The following is a 27,261-nucleotide window of genomic DNA, read 5'->3' as shown; positions in this document are numbered from 1 at the left end:
GCAATTCAGACAGGCCAACAGGACTGAAACCTCCACTCAGGATATCTCCTTCCATGTATTAGATGAAGTGTCAAGAGAAGGGTTCCAGGCCCTCCAAATGTCCCTATTTTCCAGGGACATCCCTGATTTAGAGAAGCCACCCCAGTTTCTGGTTTGATCCCAGAATGTCCAGCTTTTCCTTAGGATGTCCCTATTTTCATTGGAGAAATGTTGGAGAAAATGGAGTTATCTGACCCCCATAATTATCATTATGGAATGGGACATCCCTATTTTCATCAGAGAAATGTGCGAGGGTATGGGGTTCCTACCTAGAATTTTCCCTAACATGCTAATTTTCTATGTGCAGGGCACTTTTTAGAACATATATAAAGAGAAACAAATAATGCAACAGCCTCTATCTGCAACCTGAACTGGTGCAACCCAGACTCAGATAAACCACCTGGAAATAGGCCTATGACACAGAACATAGAAAAGGTTAATAAACAGTTAATAGTGGTTGGAGCCAAGGGGGGAGAAAGGGAGAGATTGAATTGCACAATAGTCTAAGTGCTTTGCTCAGAGAACAGGGAGAGAGAGTTGGGGACAGGAAGCATTGAGGCATCAGTCCTTTAAAAGATCCATGAAATCAAATTGAGTATGCAAAGATATTCTCAAAATAACTCTGAGAAATGAGAAAGGCACAGAGTCTGGTGAAAATAACCTTCGGATCACTTTACACTTCAGTAATCTCATCAATGCTAAAATTCTGCTGCAAAGTGCTTTTAAAAAATAATAATAATAATAATAATAATAATAATAATAATAATAATAATAAAAGAAAGTCCAATCTACATTTTACCCAAATTCTTAAAATGACTGAGTATATTAGCAATGTCAGCTTCCCTCCTCTTTCAATATCTTTCATATTTTGTATAGTTATTATGAAGACAGGTGGTCCCTTGAGAAAATCAGTGAGGCAGCTTGGGTAGAGCTCGGCCACAATTTCTCAAAATACTTTTCTTCTGAAGGGAGAGCAAAATTATGAGTGGTTGTTTTTTTTTTGCCCTTGAGCCTTCCCCCACAAAAGGAGTGTCATTTTGTCAAATATTCACCAAATAGTGTCTCCCACCACCCCACCTTCCCAGAGATACACCAGAAGCTACTTCCCATCTTCAGGGAATGATCCTGCATCTCTATTTCTGAGGCACAGTGGAAGACACTATATAGTGTCCAGTCAGCCAGGACTGAAGCTTTGCTATGGATACACTGCCAGTAATAACAGTGAGCCTCCCTCCCACAACAAACAGTTGGCGGATTTTGCCCCTCCAGTAAATATTTAGCAAACTCCACTCCTCCCAAAAAAAACAAGCACAATTCCGCTGCCGTAGAGAATCTCAGGATGCCAAAGTTTTGCGCTCAACTCATCTGATTATGGTCTACTCCATGGGCCACTGCCAACAATCCATCAGCTTTTGCTGATGAGCCAAAGCTGGAAGCTCTGCAGTGTTTGATATGTCACTGCTTCTGCGATGTTAAAGGAGTCCCATTAGAGGCAGTGGTTAATTGCAGAAGGCCATGGAGAGTGGTTGCACCTGCTCTCTCTGAGAGGGGATGGAACACCGTCGTTCGCTTTGAAATGTCCTGTTGCGTTCATCAGCCTGGATGGCATCGAGAAGTTATAGCCGTAGAAACCATATGGAGGATGTAAGGCACAATTAAGGGCTTCCTGGGTAATGGGACTTGATGGGAAAATGTTTCCAGATGCATGCAAGCCATACAGCATATGCCCAGCGGAACTGGGCCCTTGGGGGCTTGGTCCATTTAAGTCTTCTGCTTTGCCACTTTTGACGTTGGTTATGCTCAGAGAAGACAGTGCAGGCATCTCCACCATGAAGTGGGGCAAAAGGGGTGGGCCGGAAGCATTTCCCAGTTTAGGATGGCTTGGGAATATCAGTGATGGCTGTCTTAAAAGGCTGGTAGGGCAAATCTTGTAGCAGACGGGGAGGCCAAAGTGGTGGAGGTAAGATTCCGGGCATGACATTCTGAGGTTGCTTGCTGACAGGTGGAGTGTAGGAGGAGAGCAAGAGGGGGAGAGAAGAGAGCTGAGAGGAGACGGGGTTCCCCCGGGGGGTGTCACAGGGGAAGACCCAGGACTTCCACCTACAGTAAGGCAAGGAAAATTATGTCATTAAAATATTTCAAAGAGAGAGAGAGAGAGAGAGAGATTTCCTTTTCTCTCTCTAGTTACTCCCAGATTGTTGCTGTTTGGAGGCGGGGTTCGATCACATACTAGAAAATGCACCATGCAATAATAGAGACTTAGGAAGGTTCTGCACAACAAACCTGCATCTCCCAAAAAGTCAGACTTTTCCCAATAACCAAAGTGATGGGAAAGTGTTCTGAGAAGTGTGGGGTAACACTTGCTTTGATGCAATGTCATCTAACCTCTACAGAAACAACTAGAATGAATGTTCTTTTAAAAAAAAAAAAAGCAATGGGCATAATCTATTCTCCATTCAAACAAACCAGAATGAACGCTCAATAAACAAGCCATCTTAGTTGCAATGTACTCTGTCTTTCTCTCTCAAATGCTCAGGATATCCAGTGGCAGCAACTTCTGGGGCTACTACTAGGAATGTCCAGTTCTATACTCTATGCCCCAAAGTATAGCCCTGGTGGTTTAAGCCACAGGTGCTTCATGTCTTAAACCACCAGAGCTATAGTTTGGGGCATTTCCCTAGACCAGCCTTGGGAAACCTCAGACCTGAAGGCTGAAGGTGGCCCTCCAATCCTCTGTATCTGTCCCTCAGGCAGACCTGAAGCCTGAAGGTGCCCCCCAGTCCTCTGTATCTGTCCCTCAGGACTCTCCCCAGATCATGCTCTCCACTCTCCTTGGGTGCTTTTGTCTGGATGAAATGTTCTCTTGAATTGGGACAGTGCCTCTTAGGGTTCCCACTGCATTCTTAGGGTTCCCACTGCATTCTCCCAGGCAGGGGTGCCAACTTGAATAAAATATTGGGGGGCAGGTAAGCCCTGCCCCAAAAATTGATCACATGACATAGTGCATACACACAATTTGAATGGCAGCGTCCATCAACTTTGGGCCCCCCAGCTCCCTCAAATATCTTATTGGGAGGCAAAGACCCCCTAGGAGTTGGCTCCTATGCCCCTAGGGAAAACTTCTATTTAGTGCTCAATTGGAGCTTGCCGCAATTTTCTGGATTGACATTTGCTCCAAATTAGCACTAAAGAGTGGGTTTTCCCTGAGAACAGAGCAGGGCAAGGAAGAACCACTTGGACCCACGCCTAGAAAGCACATGTCAAGCCAAAAACCACTCAGACCCCTCAAGTGGAATTGTGAGTGAGCCATAACTTGCCTGGTTGGAGGATAAAAAGTGTGTTTTTTGGGGGGGGGTAGAAATCTCTCCATTTTGTGTGTTTAGAAAGTGGCTTTCTGAATCAACCACTCTCATCTGTTGCTCCATGCACATTTGCTTTTGGCCCTGCCCACCACTGATGCATAGACCCTGGAAAGTTGTCCATGACTGAATATGGTTGTTGGGCTTAGAAGGTTCTCTACTTCTGTTCTAGGATGTAAAGAGATCCCAGGTATTGGAATGACTCCACCCAGGTTGGCCATTGGCTTGCCTCAACAGGAAGAGCTAAAGGGACTTCCTGTTCAAACACAAAGTTTGCCTGAGCAAATATTATTTTTTCCTCTCTCTTTTCTCCTAACCTGCTGGCTCCATACCCATCAACTGCCCCCCCCAAAAAAACCAGGACATCCCATTCTCTCCTACAAGAGCACGGCAGCCGTTTTGGGAGCCTTGCTCTGTCATGATTTTGGGCCAAGATCTCACCCCGGGGGGGGGGGGGAGGTCGAGTCTGTGTTTGGTCTCCAAAGGTATGAAAACTATTAGCCTAACTGAAATGATGGTGTGTGCAACATGGCTGAAATTATAACACTATTTGACAGAATGATAGAAATTCAACTAAGAATTATTTTCTGCAGTTGGTTCGTGGTACCAGTTTTTGAGGGTGGGAGGAGGTGAGTGCCATGTTAAGTTCTCTGACTGCCTTTGTGTTCCTCTCTCTCTCTCTCTCTCTCTCTCTCTCTCTCTCTCTCCACACAAACACACACTCATTATGCCATTTCCACACTCTTTTGGAGAGAGTTTAAAGTGGAATGAATGTTCCTTGCAATCAAGCATGTGTAATTATCTCACCAGAATGTAAAGCTGGGTATTTATCCAGGCTGCAAGCTTTGAGCAATTTAATTGATGGATTAATGAACAAAATCTTAAAAGGGGGCAAATCCCCCTTTGATTAATCAGTTGGGCTCAGAAGAAGCCAAAGACCTAGGATTCTCAAAGGACAAGCTGCCCTCAGGCCCCAAAGATGCAACAGCTCCCTCTTTCCTAGGCTGATGAAAAGGAACTGTTAAAATAGCATATCCTCCTTCTACTTGGCATCCAAAATCAACAAATATTTTAGCCTTTGGAATGAAATTATTGCAGAATTATTCAGAATGAAAATAAGGACCCCAGGCAACTGAAACTCACTGGAACTAATGTAGCAGCATAGAAGCTAAAGCTCCATTGAACAGAGTGAGACAGAACCTGCCTTATTATGGGTGAAGCTACCCTTGCGCCTGGTGTGAAGATGTGGATTCAGTGTAGCGGGCCCAAGCTTGTGGAACTCCCTCCCTAATTAAAGTTAGAAAGGCACCCTCTTTTCTGAACTCCAGGTGCATGGTGAAGTCCCCCTTATTCCAGCAGGCATTTTTAAGTTAGTTTGAGTTTCTGTTTGGTTCTATGATGATTTCTTTGGTTTTGTTTCATTCCTTGTAAGGTTTATTTTTATGTACACCACATAGAAATTCTAATAATTAAGCAATATGTAAATGTCATAAATAAATAATTTCCAGTGGCAGATGCTGTTGGGGGGGAGGTGGGGGTGCAGCAGTAAAGGTTGGTCCACTTGGGGAAATGAGGCACTGCCCACCAACCTTAGACTATCCCTAGAGAGTCCACACCTGCCTACTTACTAATAACCAGTGCAGTGTGGATTCAGTGAATAGGAGGGCAAATGAGAGAAAACTAGAATTAATTGGCTCTGTCTCCACTTACTATTGGACTCCCTGGCTTCCACCTTGCCAGTTCCACTAGGCACCAGACACCACTAAGTGGCATCTGCCACTACCCTATTACTCTTCCTGAACCCCTCTGCTGGAGATTAGAGTTCTTTTTGCAACAACTGTCATACACAGCATAGGACCATTGGTCCATCTACTTCCCCACGCACTGCATCTGAGACCTTCTGCATGCAAGGCTATTACATTTCCCTAATTGAGCCGGCTTTCCTTAGGGGCAGTGAATGAAGCTCCCTGTTGTCAGGGTTGAAATGAGATTCAGCTACCAGTCCAGTCAGCTTCTGTGCATAGATAGTGGGACACTATCACATCCTTTACCTCAGGCATCAAAATACCTTGGGCTGGCTCTGCAGTGATACTGACTCCTGTGTAAACAGGCCTGGGACTAGGCTGCACAAAGTTGAACAATGAACCAGAAAGCCCTTCAATTCAACTCTTGCCTCTATCATGGATTCATTTGGTGGCCTTAGACAAGTAACTCCCAACCAGTCCCTCATGGGGATAATCAGGTCTAGCATCCATCATGCTCAGGCAGCTGTTGGGTCTTGGTGTTCTGATGAGACCCATCACACTGACCTATCTCCATTCATTCCAGAGTGGATAGGGGCTGGGGGCTGCCATTGTGTTTTCCCCAGTGCCCTAGACCAGGCATGTCCAACTTTCAAGAGACTGAGATCTACTCCCACTATAAAAAAAACAAAAAACTGGCAGTGATCTACCAAAGTTGTTGAGTTTTATTTAGGAAGCCAGAGTTGTTGAGCTCCCCCCCCAAAAAAAAGTTAAAAAAATTTTTGGGGGGTGGCCGTGAGATCCACCGCGATCTACCACAATCTACCATGAACCGCCCGCAATCGACTATTGATTCTTCTTGTTCCCCAGGCATGGAACTAGATTCTCAACCACCAATCTATGGTCTTTCCAAAGGAAATGTGCTTCTTCTTAAAACAGTTTAAAAGGAAAAATCCCTCTGCTCTGCTCTGCTCTGGATTCAGGCTTTGCCATGCTTAGACCTGATGGGGCTCAAGTCAGCCCAGCTCAGCATTATATTGTTGTGAGACATGGTATTGGTCAGCATGGAAAGTCCCTTTATCAAAAGCATTTCATGAGCCTGCTGACATACATAGGAAGCTGCCTTATACCAAGTCACATCACCAATCCATCTTTCTCAGTACTGTATTGTCTGCACTGCCTGGCAGTATATCTCCAGGAGACTTTCCCAGCCCTGTCTCAAGAAAACAGGGAGTGAAACATGGACCCTAATCCAAACGTTCCCTGGGGCAGGGAAATGATGGTTTAAATAATTTTAATTCTCTAGCCCAGAAAGTTAAAAGCCAAATTTGCATGGCCTGTTAAGAAGCTGATAACCAGATGTAATGTCTTCACTGAAAATTAGCTTCCTTGCCATCCCAGTATTCAGGTTGCCAAAGCCTCCACGGAACTGACTGCACTGAAGATGTTGAAAATCATGCCACTGTTGCTTAAAGTTCAGCATAATGATCTCAGAACCAATAGAGAATTCTGTACTTACCCTGACTTTCTGCACCAAAAGACTTAAAATCCAGGGTAAGTGATGGTCTCCATGGATATGATTCCAGAAGTCCATCCAATACTCCTCTACAAAGCAAAGCACGGACATCAGCCTAGCACTTGCATGGGAATATATTCCGAAGGCTGCTTCAGATAGTGACAAGTAGGGTACTATTTAGCAGAGTCACAGCCATATAGGAAATGGGCAAATAGGAAATATGAACACTTATAAAAGTAATCTAATTTCCACTTTCCTTTATGGAGATGGGGAAAAAATCACAGACTTCAAACAAAATATCCCTGCATCACTCTTTCTTGCCCATGATCCTAAGAGACCAAGGCATACAAAATAGGATATTGTTGAGATTACCTACCAATGACTATATACCAAAAGTTGATTTACACACACACCCCTTCACGGAAAATGAAGGCCTCATTCTGATAGGGGCAATCCACATGCAAATTTCCACACTAGGAATGCACCCTTCTCATCAAAGGGGAGTACAAGCGTCTCAGTCGCGCTGGGTGTGAAGCTTCTAGGGCATCGCAGAAGGCCCTGCAACTACTGTATGAAGTTCAATGGAAGGTGAGTGATGGGGGGGGGCACATTGGATTTTGTGCAGGGTGCCACAGTGCAGAGGCCTCTGCATCCAGCAAGTTTGTAGACAGGAAGCAAGGCAGTTTTATTGCACATAACTATTGTTTTTACCATGTGCAAATATTATTTATTATTTCATATGTGTAGATGCAGCTTAATAGCAAAGCAGACTCTAAGTGTTTTAGAAAAATAACAGATGAAACTGGAAAACTGCAATATTATGTTATAGAAAACTACAAGGCAAAAGCATATACTACTCCATTGGTTAACCGACTATTACACTGAAACTCATACTATCAATTAGTTAGTATAGCCTTCATGGATCTGGTCCCCTCAAGATGTTTTGAACCACAACTCCTCCCACCAGCACTTGCTGGGGCTCATGGGAGTTGTAGTCAAAGCATTTGTAGATCACTAAGCTGACCAAGGCCGGACTATGATACCTTTAACTAGTGGACAGCCCAGGAAATAAATGGTAATAATTTACCTGTTTCTTCCAGGGTCTCTAAACCCTTTAGCAAAGGGATTCCGGTCAATCTTCAGTTTTGTTATCTGTGGACATTTCGCAGCAAAACAACAAAGAAAGAATTGTTTTGAGTGCTGTAAGTAACCCAACACTAGAATGGCAAAAACCTAGTTAGACAGAATGAGAAATTTGATTCCATTCACACTTAAAGGCAAATCTATGAAATCTGCACTTTCTGAAACAATATGAAAACCTAACTACAGTCATCCTTCAAAATGCACATTTACCTGAATTTTGTGTTGCAGTTCTCCAAAAATGGTTTTTTTAAAAAATGCATATATTAGGAGAAAGTGCATAAAAATAAATGTAGTAGTGAAAAACACATTAAAAATGCATTATATTAATGCTGGGAGAAATTCACACTAAAATGCTGATTAATTATTCTTTTTTTAAAAATGCAGATTGCTGCAGAAATGCGGAGAAATGAATTTAATATTAGATAATTGAGAAATGGACAGAATGAAACCAACAGATCCTTCCATCCCTACTCATATGTGCTCAATGTTAGAACAGGTTTCTAAGAAAGTGTCACAATTACCCTACATATAAACATGAGTTTTTCGTGGTCACTAGAGTCCATTCTGTGAATTTTGTGGAGCACTGTCCTCAGTGAGGGGCTTTGGGTATACATGAGTGTAGGGAGAGGGATATAAATGGTGAGGCCTTGGGAAGCCATTGTTGTTCTGCTCATTGAGTTTGTTCCACTCCTCTTGAGTGCCAGTTTAACTCATAATCATTTGTTGGGTTAGAATGTGTTGCATTTGCTACACCTTTGAAGTCATTCCTTGATTGATTGATTGATTGATTGATCAATTGATTGATTGATTGGAATTCATATACTGCTAATATTTTTTAACCTCTAAGCAGTTCACATAAAATACGCATTTAAATTATCAATGAAAAGTCAGAAATAAAAGCAAGTTCATTTTTAAAAGACACAAAACGTAAAAAAAACCCAGCATAAAATTGCATATTAAATTGTGCACCAGCTTTTCATATCTGGATAGGCTTTTGCAGACTCATACCCTAATGTTACTGGATCACACTTGTGCCCTGGTTCTTCTAAAGAGAAAACTTCACCAAATCAGCAGTTTTGATGTGATCTTATACATGCTCACATCAATATACTTTCAGTACTGTTCTATTGATGCATCCATGCAGTTTGGCACACTCATGGTTAAACCGCCACACAATTTATAAATAACAATACTTATCATTCAATTTATGTTATTTAAAGATCTTAAATATGACATAGTTTGTGAGCAAGAAGTAACCTCACATGCATGATATAGTAGGGGTCATTTTCAGTGAGGTTTTTTTTATTCTATTAATGACCTTGTTGTATTGTTGTTTGTGTTGTCCCTGTTTTTAAATCTAACTCAGAATAAAATCCCATGCGTGCCGCCCCCTGCAAAGAAAACAACACCTCCCCCCAAAAAGTATAATGGTATAAATAACTGAACTAGGAATGAGAGAGCGATTCATTTGGGTTTCAAAAAGCCCACACTTCCCTAGCCTAAACATGTGAATCGGAACACAGCTCTTCTTTGGTTTTGTGTGCCCTTGTTTGGATTTTGTGATACAGTCTTCCAACTAAAGAATGCAAACAAAAATGTGTATACAAGTACAAAGGATGTGGAAGGAATGCATCCATCAGCCAAAATAACATAGATAAATCCACTGTACAGAGGAAACATGACTTGTAAAAATTGTATGACAGGAGAAATGTGCCTGAAAATGCAGATGAATTTTCATGAAGGCTTAAAATATCTGAAAAGTATGCAGAAATGGGGCAGACCAAACTTGACACTGGAGAAATAAGAAACTAAATTACATGTAAATTGACAGATTCATTCACATTAACATCAAGTTTGGTGCAGGGCCAGCATTTAATCAATATTTTACTGACCCAAGACATTGAGGCAAACTGCAATTTGGTCCGTGCGCATACACACACACACACACACTTTTCCATATACAGAAGCTGACCTTATTGGTAGCACCTTCCACCACACCTGAGGGATGTATTCCAGCTCAGAGGGTGCAGGCCAAGGCTATGCACACTAGGGAAGGTGAATGTGTCCGTTTCAGTTTCTCTCAGTTTCTCACTTTTCCTGTGTTAAATTCAGTTCACCTTTCCCAGAGCCGTCTTAAGGGGATCTGCCGCCCTGGCGCGGCTATCCCTCCGGCGCCCCCGCCATGCCACCTCTCCGCCGCCTCCCTCCCACGTTTGCCGCCCCTTGGGAGGGGGGTGGGCGAGCGGGGGATGAGGGGCGTGGCGCTGGAGCGGCGCGGGGCTCTGCACGCCCTTCCAGCGCTTCCGGGATGGGAGGCGAGGGCGGCCGGCTCGCGCTCCCGCGCGCAGCCTGACGGCGCGGTGCGGCTGGGCAGCTCGCGCTGCATCGGGCGGGCGGCCGGCTGCGCGCGGAGCGCGAGCTGCCCGGCTGCGACGCGCCATCGGCTGCGCGCGGGAGCGCGAGCCGGCTGCCCTCGCCTCCCGTCCCGGAAGCCCTGGAAGGGCGCGCAGAGCTCCTGTGCTCTGCTGGGCAGCCAGAGGGCGTGGCGTGGCCGGCCAGCTCCCTTGCCGGGAGTCAGAGGGCGCTGCCGGCAGGCGCTGCCAGCGGGGCTGGAGGGCGGAGGCGCCCTCCAGGCCATTGCGCCGTGGTGCGCCGCGCCACCAGCCCCAATGGATGAGACGGCTCTGACCTTTCCACATCAGCTTGCAATTTTTAAAAAACAACAACAGAGAGTTCTCATGAAACTCCATTGGGATTTTAGTGTGGTTTTCTCCTAATACACACATTTTAGCATGCTAGTTTTCCTTTTTTTACAGAGCAGTTTTCCATAATATAATGCATTTCTCTGTTGATTTATTTATGTGAGGTTTTTTTTTAATGCATCAGTCCCATTTCAAGGGGGGTGGGAGAGAAACTACCTTAATTTGCACAATTCCAAATTCTGAAGAGAAATGAATGGAAGTACCATTCTTGAAGCATCTCTTAAGTAACTTGCCTGCTGGTTTTGATAGGCTGTGACAGTGGTGAATTCAGTTTCTTTAAATGAGAAGGTCTGAACGCCTGCTGCTGGCAGTGACTGGATCTGGGACAGATCAAACCGGGAATCCTGGACAATGACATGGACTCTTGGCTTGTATTTGTGCATGGACTGCAGAATAATCTGTAAGAGAAGAAAGGCGAATGTCTTTAAAAGCCTCAGATCTAGGGACCCAGTGCTACTATATCTGGCTCTTGGGACTCTCCCAGCCCTATTCTGTGTCCTCCTTGAGTGCCACTTGCTTGCATGGGTGGGGGGGGGGTGGATGAAAGAGTGCATAGAAGCCTCTGGCTTTTGCATAGCTGAAATGTAGGCAATTGTACAGAGGTAAGAATCACCTGCACTCCTCAAGGAAGTCTTAGGGTAGCCCTAAAAGTTATTTCTTGTTCCAACAAGAAAATTCTGTCCATCCCTCCCTTCTTCTCCCATTATAGCAGTGCACCCTCCAATCCACACCTACATGCCCTTTGTCGTCCATCTCATTGTTGGTCAGTTTCACCCGATCAAAGCTGATGATCTGCCTCATCCAGGTCTCTCCAGAGCAAGGGGAATCTGGGTGGATGTAAAGCCGGGGTGTGATGCAGGAATGGTCTGTGTTTCCAGCCACCATCCACTGGGAGCTGTGGTAGACATACCTTCATAGGGGACAGAGGTTGTGAGGTTAGGAATCAGCAGAACAATCTGATGCAGAACCCACATTAAGTCCTGTAGTTGGCTTCTCAACCACAGATCATAAGCACATTAAATGCACCTGCTGGATCAGACAAAAGGCCTACATAGTCTAGCATCCTCTTCTCACAGTCAGACTATGCCTGTAGGAAATCCATAAACATTCTTGAGCACCCCCCCCCCAAAAAAAAAATTTATTATGCCCACTTTCTGGGTTATGCAGAGTTCAGAGCCTACCCTGTAAAGAGCCCTTAAAAATGGAATGCTGACGACATTCCTTCATCTCTCACTGCCCATTCAGAAGGCTACCTTTTTATTACATTTGCCACTTCTTTAAGCTGTTTTTGTTGGTAGCCTAGGAATCCTTTCTGGTGTAAAAAGAGACCAAGAAACTCAATGAAAAAAGCAATAATAACTTCACTGGATGCTACCCTCCAACATCTGTTATTAGTAGCAGATCAACTCTGAGTTGATCTCTAACAATAATGATTAAATACTAAATCCTATAGTTGCAGTTTCCTCCCAGTTCTTTCTATTCTGGGGTCCTGTAAAATGTGCATGGAGTATTCAAGGCTCCTTCAAAGGGATTCCAAAGAAACGAAACTGACCAGGTGTGCTGCATCCCCAGTAGTCAGGTTTTTAAAGCCTCCATTTCTTTGCCTGACACTCTGCGGGACTGTAACTGGCTCACACTTGTTAGGTCTCAGCCTCTGCCCCCCCCTTCCTCCCTACTCTTACCCCTGCTTTGCCCACAAAGAGATTGTGTTACGGTTCTATTTAGGGCTCAACACTTGCAAAATTCGCTTTCTGAAATTGACTCACGTCAGTTAGGAAGACAAGGACGGGTATCTGAACCCTGAGTATGTTTCTCTCTGCAGCGGATGTCTCAATATTTTTTCACCTTTAGAACACTGACAGAAGGACCATATGCATACTTACTCAGAAGTAAGGCCCAATGAGTTCTATGGAGCGTACTCTCAGGCAAGGGTGTATAGCATTGCAGTGTTAATAATCCTATTCTTTTGTTTTAGGTAGTAACTCCTATTGAACTCAGGGAAATTTCTCACTGCAGTTCCCTCACTGCAAGAAGCAAAGCTACAGGGAACCAGGCAGAGGGTCTTCTTGGTAGTGGCGCCCGTCCTGTGGAATGCCCTCCCATCAGAGGTCAAGGAGATAAACAACTACCTGACATTCAGAAAATACCTGAAGGCAGCCCTGTTTAGGGAAGTTTTTAATCTGTGATATTTTAATGTATTTTAATATTTGTTGGAAGCCACCCAGAGTGGCTGGGGAGACCCAGCCAGATGGGCAGGGTACAAATAATAAATTATTATTATTATAGAGTTGCACTGCGAAAGCAACGACAGAGCAAAAACGTGCCACATATTTAAAGCATGGTTAAAGCATATGGCTTCTCGCAAAGAATCCTGGGAACCGCAGCTTTACTCTCACAGAACTACAGTTTCCAGCAACCTTAATAAACTATGTGCTATTCATATGTGTTGAATATAGGCCCTACTTAATGGGGGGGGGGGAATCTGCCCAAAAACAACACCGAAACTGGCATTTAAAAAAAAAGTATTTCTGATTTCTGTGATCGATTTAAACAACATGATTACATATCCCGCATTGAAACCTTTGGGACGTAACACGCTCACTGTTGCATTAGCTCAAGACTCCTACTGCCTTTGATGTGGGAGTGAAAGGCAGCTTTTTCAAAAGGCAGCCCCTGATCTCAACGTCCCCCAAGCCCTTTGTCGAAGGGCCGTAGCTCAGCGGCAGAACGTCTCTTTTCCCCCCAGCATCTCCTCCTGGTAGGGCAGCGAATCCTTCCCTGAAACTTGGGTGCACAGGCAATAATCATGCTCAGTATAGGCCCCTAAGGCCATTTCCCATGTTCCTATGTCCTGATCAAAAGCACCTGCATTGGAAAGAGGTACTGTAGAAACCAATGTGCACATCGTCTCTCAGACCAGCGGTGGAAGGAAGAGCACGGGATGAAAGTAAATGGGAGTGTGGGGCACACAGCTCCTGTCTGTGGCACATAGAATATTGCACCAGGGGGACGCAGGCCCACCGTGTGTATATGTATACGTCTTTAGGCAGATCTGAAGTGTGTGTATATTCCTTTGTGCAGCGCATAGTTCCCCTGTGGAACTCCCTCCCTCAGGAGGCACCGGCAGTGATGGCCACCAACTCAGGTGACTTTTTCATTTTTCCTTTTTTAAAAAAAGGTTTAGATAATTTCATGGAGGACAAGGCTGCTAGCCTCAATGGTTTTTTCTACTTCCATGGTCAGGGGTGGTATGTATTGGAATACCATTTGCTTGGAACTGCTGATCCTCTCAGGTCCTGCTTGCAAGCTTCCCACAGGCTTCTGGTCAGCCCTTGGAAACAGGATGCTAGCCTAAATGGGCTAAAGACCTGAACCAGAAGGCTTGTCTTATGGAGTCTGAAGGAGTTTGCTTAGGCTGCAGTTTTAACCGCACCTGCATGGAAGGAAGCCCCACTAAATTCAGCAGGGCTTACTTTTGTGCAGACATAGGACTGCGCTTTAAGAACTTGCATTTAGAACTGACTTGGATCTTAGCTTTCTGTCAGCGTCTGAAGAGCCCTGCCTACAATATGTTTTTGATTGCTGTTTTTCATGCGGATTTAAAATCAGTTGGAATTAATGGGGGAAATATCTCTTTGGGTCCAGATACTTCAGAGTATTTGGGAAGTCGTAAATCCGTGCAAACAGCGAGCTATTGATATATTTTGCCTATGGGTCAGAAAAGCTTTAAAAAGAGGAATCGGTTTACGATTACTCCCCATAACTCCGGCCCTGAATGATTTGGGGGAGACGCGGTTATTTCCTAGAAGGGGGGGTAATCCTGCTGAATATGATAAAATAGGCATAAGAGCGGACTGCAGTTTCACATGTAAGTTGATGGTCATATTATGAAGTTAGGAAGGGAGGGGGGGAGTATTTGAAGAGAAAAGGGAATCCTGCATGGTGTGCATCTGCTTGCTTTAAAATGGCTTCCAGGCCTACTGGGGTGGTGGGGCAGGTCCCTTCGACATCAGTGGGGCTGATTCACACATACATGTAGGAAGGAACCATCCTGTAACTGGCAGTTGAAGCTGGGAAAAGATTGAGTGTGAGGTGATGCTACCATATGCGCATCCCTTTCTGTGCTGGTTGGGAGCTGGAGACCCTGACACAAGCAGGAGGCACGTCGTCATCACCTCCTGCTGAAGTCATCCGCGAATGAGAGCGTGCATGTGTGAACTGACACTTTATCTTGCTTAGCTTCCAAAGGAGAACTGTCCCGCGTTTTACCTGTATCTTTTCGAATCGACCGGCACCACGTCTATGGCGATGTAATATTGCTTCATCGAATCCAGACCTTTCACTTTGACTCTGACCGACGGAAACATTCTCCTGCGTAAGAAGAGCAATAGGTTTCATTTGGCATCCAGTTCCTTGGTTCTTCTCCTATCCCGCTCTGTCTCCACTGCTCAAGGCTCATCGCGCAACTGTCCACAGCCATACCTGAAAGGGATACCTGCCGTTTTATGAGCACCGGAAGTCTCAGGCCGCCGAGCCTTTTAGCCGCCGCCCGCTTTTCACACCCCCAGCCTGAGTGCATTCCCTGTGACATTTGCAGGAGCACTGGAGTTTAAGGGACACACCCCGTTCCCTTTGCATTGCAAGGCTTACAGCCGATGGGACTTGCAAGAAATGGGCATGATCCTGTGCGCGCTGACTTGGGAGTAAGCCCCCTTGAACTCAATGGAAATTACTTTCGAGTAAACATGAACAGGTTCCGGCTGAGTTTCCCTCTTTTGCTGCTCCCTCTATTATCATCACCCCCATTCCCTGTCACATCAGAAGGGGAGAAATGATCTACTTTCAGGTGTAGTAGAATCAAAGAATTGTAGGATTGGAATGGACCCCAAGGGTCATATAGTCCAACCCGCTGCAGTGCAGGAATCTTGCCCACGAACCACAAACCCTTTGGTTAACAGCACCGATACATTGCGCCACAGAGACCTGGTAGAAACCCGCGTGGAACACTTCCTAGTAGTAAGAACATAAGTAGCTGTAGTGTTATGCAAAATACTACTAGATGTATTAAATTGCTGGTTTCTGTCATAATGAATAAGCCCGATTAAAAGTGCTTAGTATTTTGTTTCGTTTTCCAAAAGCTTTCTATATCTGCGAATGCATGTGAAATCATTTAGGCACCATTATCAATGCTAAATCTTAAAACATGCTTCGTGGGGGGAAAGGATCCCAATCACAGCAGGGGTTTATTTGTTTGTTTTTCTCCCTCCAACAGATTGTCAATAGGACCAGACTGTTCGTTTACCAAGCCTTGGACTGCGGCTGAAAGTTAGGAAGGAAAATCTCAGATGGACCGAAGACCAAGGGGAGGAGAGAGTGGGGATGCAAGAGAACGTCGATGTGTTAGCTCCGTAGAAAGGTTTACCAGAAAAACAAGTTTCCAGCCCAGCAGTGAGGAACAGAGAGCCAGCAATGGTGTAGTGGTGAGAATGTTGGACCAGGACTTATCAGGGTTCAAATCCTCACTCAGCCATGAAGCTCTCTGGGTGACCTTGGGCCAGTCACCATCTTTCAGCTTAACCTACTTCACAGGGTTGTTGTGTGAGGATGAAATAAAGAAATGTTAGGATGTGAATGTAACAGTCAATAAACATGTCAGATGTTCCTGAACTATACAACTCTCACTGCATCTGACTGTTGGTCATGGCAGCTGGGGAGACATGAAGTTCAGAAACACCTGGAGGGCCACAGGTTACCCCATCCTCCTCTAGTCCCCTAACAAATGTGTCTGCAATCCTATACTTGGGGTGTGTGTTCACATTACCATTTTAGAAGGCCGTGAAGTTGTTAACATACACACACACACCTTTCACCGGTCTTTCCTCTCTCCCTGTTCACATCAGCAGGGCTTCATAGTGTCACATTCATTTTCTTTGTGTACACACTACAGGATGGAGGTGTCTTTACCCTGTGCAAAGGCAGCTAGAGATACCGGTAAATTAGAAAAGGCTTGAATGCTCCAATCCATGTGAATCTGATTTAAGAAACAATGCATAAAAAACAGCTGTGCTTTTTTTTAAAAAAAAAAAAACCTGCAGGAAACATGTGCATTTTTTTAACATAATGGCCTGCATGAACATGGCACAGAAATTCGGGTAAAAACCCAACACAGTGAGTGCACAGTAATTGAGAATGTGAACACAGCCTTAGTTAGCTAGGAGTGAGTCCCAGTGCATTTAATAGGGCTGTTATCTGAGTAGAGTTGTACAGAATTCCAGTGCACCTCTGCCTTTAAGGCACCACAGAAAGCCCATGGACCTGGCTTTCCACTGCAGTACTGAGGTCAAGGGTAGGAGGAGAGAGCAAGCAAGGCATCGATGGTTTCCCACATTTTGAAGTAAGTGAAGTGAAACATACTACCCTCTGCATAGCACTTTTCTGAAGTCCATTCCGTCTGCACCACTGCACCTGCTATTCAGGGCAGAACCTTTTATTGCCCTAGACTTCAGGGGCAGCTAACATGGTGCCCTCCAGATGCTACTGAACTTCAACTTGACCATAGGCCATGCTGGCTGAGGCTGATGGGAATTCTAATCCAACAACATCTGGGGGCACTACAATGGCATCCCATTGTTTTGATAATCTTGCGAGGAATGTTGCGTGAGGTGGGAAATGTCTACATTCTGACTTGGCCAGGCTGACTTCTCACAACTCATCTGTTGAGGGTGAGGCTGTCAATGGCTACTAGCCATGATGGCCATGTTCTCCCTCTACTGTCTGAAGCAGTAGCCTCTGAATACCAGTTGCTGAGAATCACAAGCGGGGAGAACTCTGTTGCACACAGGTTTCCCAAAGGTTGAGAACAAGATGTCTTTGGCCTGATTGGACTGGGCCCTTCATATTTTCTTATGACCTTCATAAATTAATCTCTCTTCCTCCCTCTATCTGAAAAGAACTGCAAAAATGTCCAGCCAAACAGCAACTGGGTGCACAAAGTTAGCAAAAGCATTTAAAGCCATGCATTTCATCCATCTAGCTACTGAGTGCCAAAAACGCCAGAATCTTGAGATTTGGAATTCCACAGCACACATCCTCAGGCACGGATATTCGAAAACAAATTTTTAAAAGCATCTTCCTTCCTTCTTTTAATGACACCATACTGGTGAAGAGGTTGGCCTTCTCTCTAGGAAGTCTTATCAGAAATGTGTTGTGTCTCTTTCTGACCTTATAGTAGAGGGCAGGTAAGAAATCAAATAAATCAAGTACTCAGAAGTAAGTCCTGCTTGGCTTAAGGGGCCCTACTCCTAAGTAACCATGGGCAGGATTGTAGGCAGATCAAATCCATGCACAGGTTTCCTCCAGTAGTTAAAAGAAAGGACACCTACTACTTAGGAATAAGTTGCCTTGAAATGCATTGACATCAAACCAAGGATGTTTAGGATCCTGATGTTAGGCTCCTCACATCTTTCCTTCTTAGTGACATGTCACCCAATCGTACTAACTCAGTGGCAGAGCACATGCTTTAATTTTTGGTATCTGCATTTAGAACCCCGGGAAGATTTTTTTTTTTCTAAAGCCCTGGAGAGCCGCTGCTAGACAAACTGACAGTATAAGGCAGCTTCTTCTGTTCCTTACGGCTTCACGTGGAAGTAAGTCTCACCAAGTTCTTACTCCCATGTCAAATTACATCAAATTGCAGCCTCAAGCTTTGCCTTAACAGCTGGGCCTTGGTGATAGTGACGGTCATCCTCTAATTAATGGAGCTCCGGTTGGGGAATGGAATAGATTTAATGGAGAAAAGAACCTGCAGAAGGTTATTATAGTCATTTCTCTTGATCAGCGAAAGATGAACTTGTGAGAGAGGCGGTGGTAAGAGAAAGAATATCGTGGCAAGAGATTGTCTTTTTATCGATTCAGTGATGGGTTCAATGGTTTACAGCCCCCCTTGCATTTAAGGATGGGAATATATTTTACTTCCTTTCCACCCAAACCTGCTAAGTTGGCCCTGCAGCGTTTGCGAGCCCGGGACTTGAAAAACCTTTTATTTAAAATGATATTAGAAAGTGGCTACTGCATTGTCGGTAATAAGTTTTACGCAGATCACAAAATCCCCATAGTAAAGTCCTCGGCCACCGAGTTATCCATTAGCTCATCAGTTTTCTCTCACTCTCCCAAATCACGATATTACCAGGATCACTGTTATGAATGAAGGAGGAGCTTTTCGCTACAGAATTTATTCCAGGTCGTGAGGAGAGGGGAGCTGCAGTGCAGATGAAGGACAGGACAGGAGCAAGCGATAAACATATCTGCCTGTGCTTCCCCCATCCCCCGTACTGCAAATATTTGGTTTGAAATAAGGAAAACAAATTATCTTAACTCTAAGCGTTAGGGGTGTGTGTGTGTGTGTGTGTGTGTGTGTGTGAAGGAATTACCCTCCAAGATTACAAGGAGCTTTGGTTCAGGATTGAGCAAGGACCAGCACACACCCGCGCCTCTAGAGAACTGGAGCAGGCAAAGTAATTGTTAGGGTAGATGGAACAACGGTTCTGAATTGTGATTTATGTAAGGCACTTTCAGACTTTCCTGTATCCCTTCGCCTTACCATGGACGGAAATTCTGCCTCAGACATTGAGGTGCTGAGTTTAAAAAATGTAACCTCTGGCAAGAAAGGTCCCTTGATTTCCCCGTTTCGTTTTCATTGGAAATAAAAGGGAGAGGAGGAGGATAGCGACTTCTCTCCCTGAGTTGTGGGGAGAACAAATTTGTCTCCTTTGTTAAAATAAGCCTCCCCCACCCTCTTGAACACAGTGTGGCTTACTTCTGAGTAAGCATACCATTTGTGCATGGTATGGGCACGATCCACCCCGACCAAAGCACTCTCAAGATCAATCAGTTACTTTCCAGGAGAGAGTTGAGCAAGCGCTGAATTATTTGGCGTTGAAACCGGCGGGACTTGGAAAATGTTCCTCAGAAGGAGGTTATTAATAAGAATGAATGAAAGGTCGAATGTAGTAGAAACCACCCGTGTTTGTTAAAAGAAAGAAAAAGGCCTTACAGTACAATCCTATACATGTCTATTCTGAAGTAAATTCGACTCAGCGCAGTGGGGCTTGCCTTACTCCCAGGTAAGCGGGTATAGGACAGCAGCCTTAGTAATTTACTTGATCGAACCCACAATTCCGTGAGCGCACAGACTTCGGACCATGCTTTCCTGTGTAGCCTAACTACGTGCTACCGCGAATGTAACGTGTGGACGCAGCCGGGAGAAAAAGCTGGTTTATTGGAAAGGGTAGAGCAATCGTGTGCATTTTTAGCACAACAGCTGACACCCCGGCAGGCACAGTCGCTAACGCGTTACTGGAAAGTGCTGTCTGGGGGTAGATCGCGCGCAGCACACGCATACACACAAAAACAAAAAAAGGAAGAGAGACATGAAACTCCGGACCAGATGCCCTACCTGCCGGCTTTGGTGATAATCATTTCAGTGCCGATTTCGTGAAACCTCTTCCACAATTCCGAACCTTGCAGGTCCACTTGGATCGCTCCGGCCCCTTCTCTGGTTTCCTCCGGGAGGGAGCCCGCCATTTCTCCCTTAGATTTCTTTTCTGGGAGGAAATAAATGCAAGCGGGTTACGGGGACAGAACTACAGCGAGTGCCCGCGGCTTGGACATGCCATTGGCTCCCTTTCCTTCCGAGTGGCTCGGATCGGAATTCATGCGGAAGCTGCAGGGCTGCGTTGCGAGGGCCATTGAGAGCCATTCGTTTTTTAGGAAGTGCTCTCAAATATCCATTGGAAGTCCTGGAAGGATTTTCTAGGCAGAGTCTTTGTAGGCACCGATAATTCCTATAGACTGCTGGGAGGAAAATCAGATGGCACTCGAACCTGCTCCATCCACACTATGGATTTAAAGTATTTTACCAGCACCACTCAGGAATCTTGGGAACGGTAGTTTGTTAAGCACCCTTAACAAGCTACAGCTTCCATGAGTCTTAGGGAAAACAGAGTGCTTTTAATGTGCTTTAAATAGATAGTGTGGATATTTTTTTTAAAAGAAACAATTCAAACAATTGCACGCACGCACGCATACATATGACTTATTTTAGCACGCCTTCCTTCCTAGAGAAATTTTGGGAAAATAAGAACTCGCAAGTAAATGTGTGGAAGAAGAGAGTGTAAATCCGGGATGAGGAACTCTCGGTCCTTGCAGGTGCTGTTGGACCGCCACCTTCCATCTGCTCCAGTCAGTCTGGTCAATAGTCAGGAATGATGAGAGTTACAGTCCAGTAACATTTGCGGGGTCGTATGAAACGTTCCCTGGGGTGTAAATAACGAGGGGGGGAGGGTTCCTCTCTTCCGCCGCCACTGAAGTAATTACTTGGCATACAATTGAGCGCTAGGTGTAGTTTTCGCTGCAATTGGCCTCTCTAAATTTCATTTGAATTGCACCAGTTTAGAGGTTATGCCCGGAACAGAACACAGATCACCCACAGGCCCCAGATTAATCTTCCCTCGGTGTAAAACGAAGCTTTGAGCCATTCCCTTTAGTAGAACTGGGAGCACGGCTGAGCCCTATTCACATTTAAGAATCTTAAATTAAAAACTCACAGTTCAGCACTCGGATTTGGAAAAAAAGTACTCCCTCGGCGCGCGTCTGCCTTCATTGTACATAGTCCCTGATTATCTTACCCTTCGCTTATTCAACACAGTCCTAATTTTTTATTTGGGGCAAGCGTTATTGAAAAGAGAAGACGCAAGCTTTAGGGTGACGCCGGATTCTTCTTCCAGCTGGCAAATGAAGAAATAAAATTAAGAATCAGTTCCCGTGCCATGCTTTTCTTGGCACGGGAGTAAACCCTATCAGACGCAGAGGGAGACTCAGCTGAACCGTGCAATCCTAACTTAAAAGTAAATCCTTTTGGATTAAATGGGAGTTTGCTCTCAGGGAAGCTGGGGCAGAAAATTAGGACCGAACCCTTTCAGGCTACAATTCTAAACGCGCTGACCGACTTCCGAAGAATGTATAACTTTGGACTGCACGATTCGGCGGCTGCCCGACTAGCACTGCAGTGAGAAGAAAGGAGAGAGAGAAGGGCGACTTTACCTGGCGCCTGGTTTTTCTCGAAGACTGTCTTCTCGGCTGCTTTCTCAGCAGAGCGCTCCTCTTCTTCCAAATCCAGAAGTTTGCGCTTCCCCGAGTTGCCCACTAAAACGTCCACGGAGAAAGCGTGCGCCCTGGAGCTCAAAGCCATGATCCCCGTTCCAAATGTGGAGTCTCTTTCTTCTTTTGGAGAATAAAATAAAGATAGATCAGGAGGGAAGCCTTCCTTCTTTACTTCCCCTACTCCCACTTCAACGACTCCCCCCTCTTCAAAGCCGAAAAGAAACTTCAGCCCAGCTCAGAAGGGCTTGTGGCCCGATCAACCCCCTTCCAACGCTTTGCGCAGCATCCTAGAGAGTGAGAAAGTATATCCAGCTTCCCAGCTCCATCCAGGATTCCTAATGGCTCTCCGAGGGAGCGACTAGCAAAAAGAAGACGACATTTCCACCCCTACTTTTTTTAAAATAAAAAAAAGGTGGGGGGGGGAAGAGAACAGAACTGCCTTCTTTGGCAAATCCCAGGGACAGAGAAGTAAGACTGACAAGGGTCAGAAAAGGAGAGGGAACGCGAAGTCAGCTGAACCTGGATCGAGCCAACAGACTCCACTGTTTGTGTTAGGCACTGTTGGAAGTGCTTAAGAGAGAGGATGAGGGAGAGGGGGAAGTGGGTGCGGGGGAGAGAAATGGGGAAGGGGAGGGGATGACCATGGGGGTTGAGGAAAACTCGCCCCTCCTTACCGGGATGAAAGTCTGATACTCTGTTCTCCTTTCCGTCGGCAAACTTAGAAGGAAGTTCGACATATATTGCTTGCTGGGTGCCAATTTGCCAGGCAAAGCGCAGAAGCGAGTAGCAATAGGAGGCGTCTTTCTGGGCGTCCCTTTTGCAATCCCTGTCTAGATCTGGCGAGTTGTCTCCTGCCAAGTCTTCGCACCACTGTGCAGCGTGGGAGGGATGAGGATTTCATGAGGACTAGAAGCAACGTTTCAAAAAGTTTGCTTCCGGACCTTTCCATCGAAACAAACATGCCTGTCAGCCTTTATTGTTGTCGTTGTTGACGTTTAATTCTGTTACGAAAGCCGCAACAACAAAATAAAATAATCAGCAATAACAAAGCTGTCGCTATCCCAGCCACTGCAAGCCTATGAGTCTTTACTTGCAAGTAAGTGGCAGCGAATTTAATGGAATCTAATTCTGAGTAAACATGGACAGGATCGGGCTGCATGTTGAATTCTGCGCGCTTGGGGTCAAATCTTCTGATGAAGCGTTTTATGGGGAAGGAAGTTCCGTTGAAATCTCTCCACATCCACTGCCCAGTAAAAGTGTTTATTGTAAGCGATACGTTGATTTCAAGTTATTCTTCCACGCAGGCTTATTTGATAAAATGGCTTCTCTTGAAGTTGTTTTAAAATGCCCCAAAGAGGCGAACAGTTTTGTCGGAACTGAGGGTGGGAACGGCGTCTCTTTGATTATGCTGATCCTGAGTTTCATTCAGCGCTTTACAACAGCAACGCGTGTAACCTTACGGGGCTGGTCCCTGCCGCGAGGCGCTTTCAATCGAAGCGCACGATCCGGCCAGCTAGGTGCGTTGAAATTGCCGGAAACAGCTAAGCACGTCCTTATGCAATCAGACTTACTGGTAAATGAAAAGTGCTTTTAACTTTGGCTGGAAGGTGCCCTAAATTCCCACCGGGAAGGGACAGCAATAGGGGAACAGTAACGGAGGGTTAAGTCATAGCATTCATTGATCTTTAACATTTCAACAGATTGGCTTCCATTTAGGAGTACAAAAAGCATTCACGCAGGCCGCTTAAATCCAAATACTGTACTTTGGTTTCAATTCCCCTCTACTTCAACAGTGGGGGAATGGCCAGGCAGGCAAACCAGTTGGCGTGAGGGGGGGGGGGTGGATTTTCATTTCTTCAGATCCTTGTTTCAGGCTTAAAACGGTTTGGTGGTTCCCATTTGACGTTCAGAATCCAGGATGTGATATTTCCTCATTTTGATTTTAAAGCCACTCCAGGGACAATTGCATTGTTGCAGAACCACCCAGAAAAATAACTGCCTGGAACCGATTAGGCGAAGGAGGGACTCCATCAATGGAAATAAATCGCGCTGGGCTTGCTAATTTCAGCTGCCTTCACAAAGTCTTTATGTTTGTCCAAATATCAGAGCAATAGCATGTTTACCTGGAGGCAATTCCCTCCGAGTTCCATGGGGCTGAGAAATATGGGTTGTATTCAGCTAAGTTTTACGCATTTAATGGACCATAGTCCTGCCTATTAGTTTCAATAAGCCTGCTCTGAATATGACCAACGCTGGGCACAACCCTGGATTCAACTCAGAGTGGACTCCTTGAAATTAGTGAACAGGGCTAAATTAGGTAGATTAGTTTCAATCTAGCCAAAGTTCAAAGCACTTTTCATTTCTGCTTGATTGCACTGGGGCATACTTAGCTTCTCTTGGAATCAATGGCAATGTCAACGTGCTTCGCTAGCCGGATTGTGCCCTTCGACTGCAGGATGTTACTCGCGTTGTTCTTGTAAAGCGTTTTATAAACATATGTTTATGCAAATCTAAATTTAAATATCTAAATATACAGTATACCACCCTTCATAACATCCCAGAGCAGTTTACAACACAAATTTTAAACCAGCAAATTAATCCGCGCAAGAATAACTGGTAAACCTAACAGTTAGTTACACAAACAAAAACGTGTGTTTTAAAAATTTGTTTAAGAGGTGGACACAGCTCAAAAAGGTCATCTCCTGGTCACTCCCCTCAGCCCTACTCTGGTGACTTATTAGTATAAGCACGTTTATCTGAGGAAGTAACCCCATGTTGAACCGAGTGGAATTTACTTCTGAGTAAACATACATTGCCAGCGCTACCAGACGCGTCCCAAATAGAGTAAGGGCAGGAATGAATCAAACTAATACGATGCAGATGTCCCGGTTATAATATTAAGCACTCTATTACTGCATTTATAATATCAGTCTATTTTAATCATAAATGTTTTTATTGGTGTAAGTAAAATATACACTGGTATTATTAATACGGCACGATTTTAGAATGACATCCTGAACACGGGTATCTCCATGTGTGTGGGGTTTTTTTTATTTTTTAAAACTAAAAAAGTGCTCTTTTGGCTGCAATCCTATTTCCACTTGCATGGAACTAACCTTCACTTATTAACATATTATTATTATTATTATTATTATTATTATTATTATTATTATTATTATTATTATTATTCCCTGTCCACCTGGCTGGGTTTCCCCAGCCACTATCGGCGGCTCCCAGCAGAACCATTAGCCCTATCCCGAGGACTGCACTGTTTTTTAAAAAATGGGGAGGAGGCTTATGCTGCTACAATTCCACATACTTCCAAACGCGAAGCAGTTGTGCATTGATTTAGCCTTACTTAATCACTGTGTACACAGTACATTCATTCTTCAGGATAGTGAAGTAATGTGCATTTGTCATTTACATACTGTGCATATCTAAATGCAGAGTATGCTTTGAGGATGCTCCTTGCCTGCTACATATATTCTTTCACACAAATTAGTCAGCTAATTTTTAAAACAAACAAACAAACAAACAAACAAACACTACTCTGCTGCAAAGACAACTCTATTTACAATGTCTCTCCTCTCTCTCCCTCCCTGCCCTACCCTCAGACCTGGGACAGTCACAAGCTAGGAAGGGCAACATTAAAAGGTGATGAACAGTCAACTATTTATTTTACCATATGGTGTGGGTAAGATGAGCACCACTTGGACTTCCTGTTTTGTCCCCCAAATGCCTTGGTCCAGCCTTGTCTAGATCAGGGGACTGTTCCCCCCCCCTCCCCACACCGCATCACTTTCAGTGAAGAAGGCCTGTTGGTCTCTAAGATGCGCTACTTGTTGGAATATTGCTAATGGTTAAGAGAGTAATGGGGAAATTTAATTTTAAATCAATGAAATTTTTGCCAAAGATGCAAAAAAAAAAATGCTTTTCACTGCAAACCTCTGCTTGTTTGCTCAGAAGTAAGCCTTGTTGTATAAAATGGAGCTTAGGAAGTGTATTTTGTATCCTTATTATCCACCAGGGTGTTTTTTTTTGGGGGGGGGGCATAATTTATCACCACAGTCCTAACCAAGATGGATTACTTCTGTATTGGGAGTAAGGCTTCTCCTACACCTGAGTGTTGCACTCTAGCTAGTGTGGAGGACACTCACCTCTTTCTTCCACACTAAATTATACATGGTGTGAAGAGAGCAGATAGAGAAGATATTTTCTCCCTCTGTCATAATAACGTAATGATGTTGGAAGATTCAAAACAGGCAAAAGAAAGCACCTTTTCACGCAGTACGTTGCTAAACTGTATTTTGTTCCTATAAAATGTAGTCAAGTGGCCACCAATCTGAATGGACTTAAAAGAGGATTAGACACATTTCTAGGGGGTAACTGCTTCCAGGGACTGCTAGTCACTATGGCTGTGTGTTGCTTCCACTGCTGCAGGCAAGGCTAGTTGCTGGGAATCACAGGTGTGAGGAGTGTTGTTGCACTTTGGTTCGGCTTGCAGGTTTCCCGTGGGTTTGTTAGTAGCCTAGATGGGCCTTTGGCCTGATCCAGCAGGAATCCTCCAATGTTCTTATTTCCTAACTAATACTTTCTAACTAACCAGGGCACTATACAGTTCATTAGTAATAATGATGCACAGAGGGCTAGTAACACTTCTAGTGTAGAACATATGAACTGTGCAGATGCATAGCTGCAATGTTATTCCACCACAGAGCCTCCAAAAATTTAAAAACTGGATTCCTCTACAGTCAAAAAGCATACCAGCAATTGTTCCTGACACAAATAATGCAATAATCAAATGAGGCTTACATCTGAGTAGATACATGTAGGGTTTACTGATAGGATACAAGTCTACATTCTCAGCCAAAGGAAATAGAAAACAAAACAAAACAACAACAACAACAACAACAACAACAACAACAACAACAACAACAATTTATTATTTATACCCCGCCCATCTGGCTGAGTTTCCCCAGCCACTCTGGGGTGCTCCCAATGGTGTGTTACAAACAATACAGCATTACATATTAAAAACTTCCCTAAACAGGGCTGCCTTCAGATGTCTTTTAAAAATAGGATAGCTGCTTAAAAATAGGATAGCTGCAAAACAAAAGACTGGCAATTCAACCCTATGAACATGAGCTCAGAAATAAATGCTATTTAATTCAGTGGGGCTTACTCCCGGGGTGTAAGATTGCAGCTTAAGGTTGATGCCCAGTTCAGGCAGGCTCACTGAAATAAATCATATTATTTATTTATTTATATACAACTTAATGCCCTAATAGTTCATAAGCGTGTGTCATAGCTGTCAACTCCACCCCACCCACCCCTTTTAAGGGAAATTCCCTTATTCCAAATAGGATTCCTCGCAAGAAAAGGGAAAAGTTGACAGCTATGGCTCGTGTGTGTGTGTGTGTGTAGCATATTCATTAAAATAATTAAAATGTACAGTGGGTCTACTTTGAGAATTATTCCGTTCGTCTTGAAGAGGAGGAGGAGGAGGAGGAGAAAAACGGGGTTTGGTTGCTGGGGGTCGG

At 44.6% G+C, this 27,261-nt stretch overlaps 1 protein-coding gene across 2 annotated transcripts; it reads right to left on the bottom strand.

The window, feature by feature from the left end:
- Positions 1–1,364: 1,364 nt before the first annotated feature.
- TBX22 (T-box transcription factor 22) lies at positions 1,365–22,117 on the bottom strand. Of its 2 annotated transcripts, XM_033138010.1 has the most exons (8): positions 21,662–22,117; positions 20,016–20,163; positions 14,831–14,932; positions 11,297–11,471; positions 10,795–10,959; positions 7,744–7,808; positions 6,660–6,745; positions 1,365–2,139 (listed from the first exon to the last, which is right to left on the bottom strand). In XM_033138010.1, the coding sequence occupies exons 1-8, from the start codon at positions 21,807–21,809 to the stop codon at positions 1,526–1,528; spliced, it is 1,503 nt and encodes a 500-aa protein (XP_032993901.1). In that variant the 5' UTR covers positions 21,810–22,117; the 3' UTR covers positions 1,365–1,525. The 2 variants fall into 2 exon arrangements, with proteins under 2 accessions (XP_032993901.1, XP_032993902.1); XM_033138011.1 differs by lacking the exon at positions 14,831–14,932.
- Between the last annotated feature and the right edge of the window lie 5,144 nt (positions 22,118–27,261).

The sequence above is a fragment of the Lacerta agilis genome, chromosome Z, assembly GCF_009819535.1.
Source record: "Lacerta agilis isolate rLacAgi1 chromosome Z, rLacAgi1.pri, whole genome shotgun sequence".
In the NCBI taxonomy this organism is placed as follows: domain Eukaryota; kingdom Metazoa; phylum Chordata; class Lepidosauria; order Squamata; family Lacertidae; genus Lacerta; species Lacerta agilis.
This window is presented reverse-complemented; position numbering and strand designations above follow the sequence as displayed.

Excerpts from the sequence above, each read along its gene's own strand:
- TBX22 (XM_033138010.1), bottom strand. The coding sequence starts at position 21,809 with ATGGCTTTGAGCTCCAGGGCGCACGCTTTCTCCGTGGACGTTTTAGTG. Across the intron at positions 11,472-14,830 it reads GTCGATTCGAAAAGATACAG|GTATGTCTACCACAGCTCCC; the intron begins GTAAAACGCGGG and ends TCCCCTATGAAG. Across the intron at positions 7,809-10,794 it reads CAGCCTATCAAAACCAGCAG|ATAACAAAACTGAAGATTGA; the intron begins GCAAGTTACTTA and ends AAATGTCCACAG.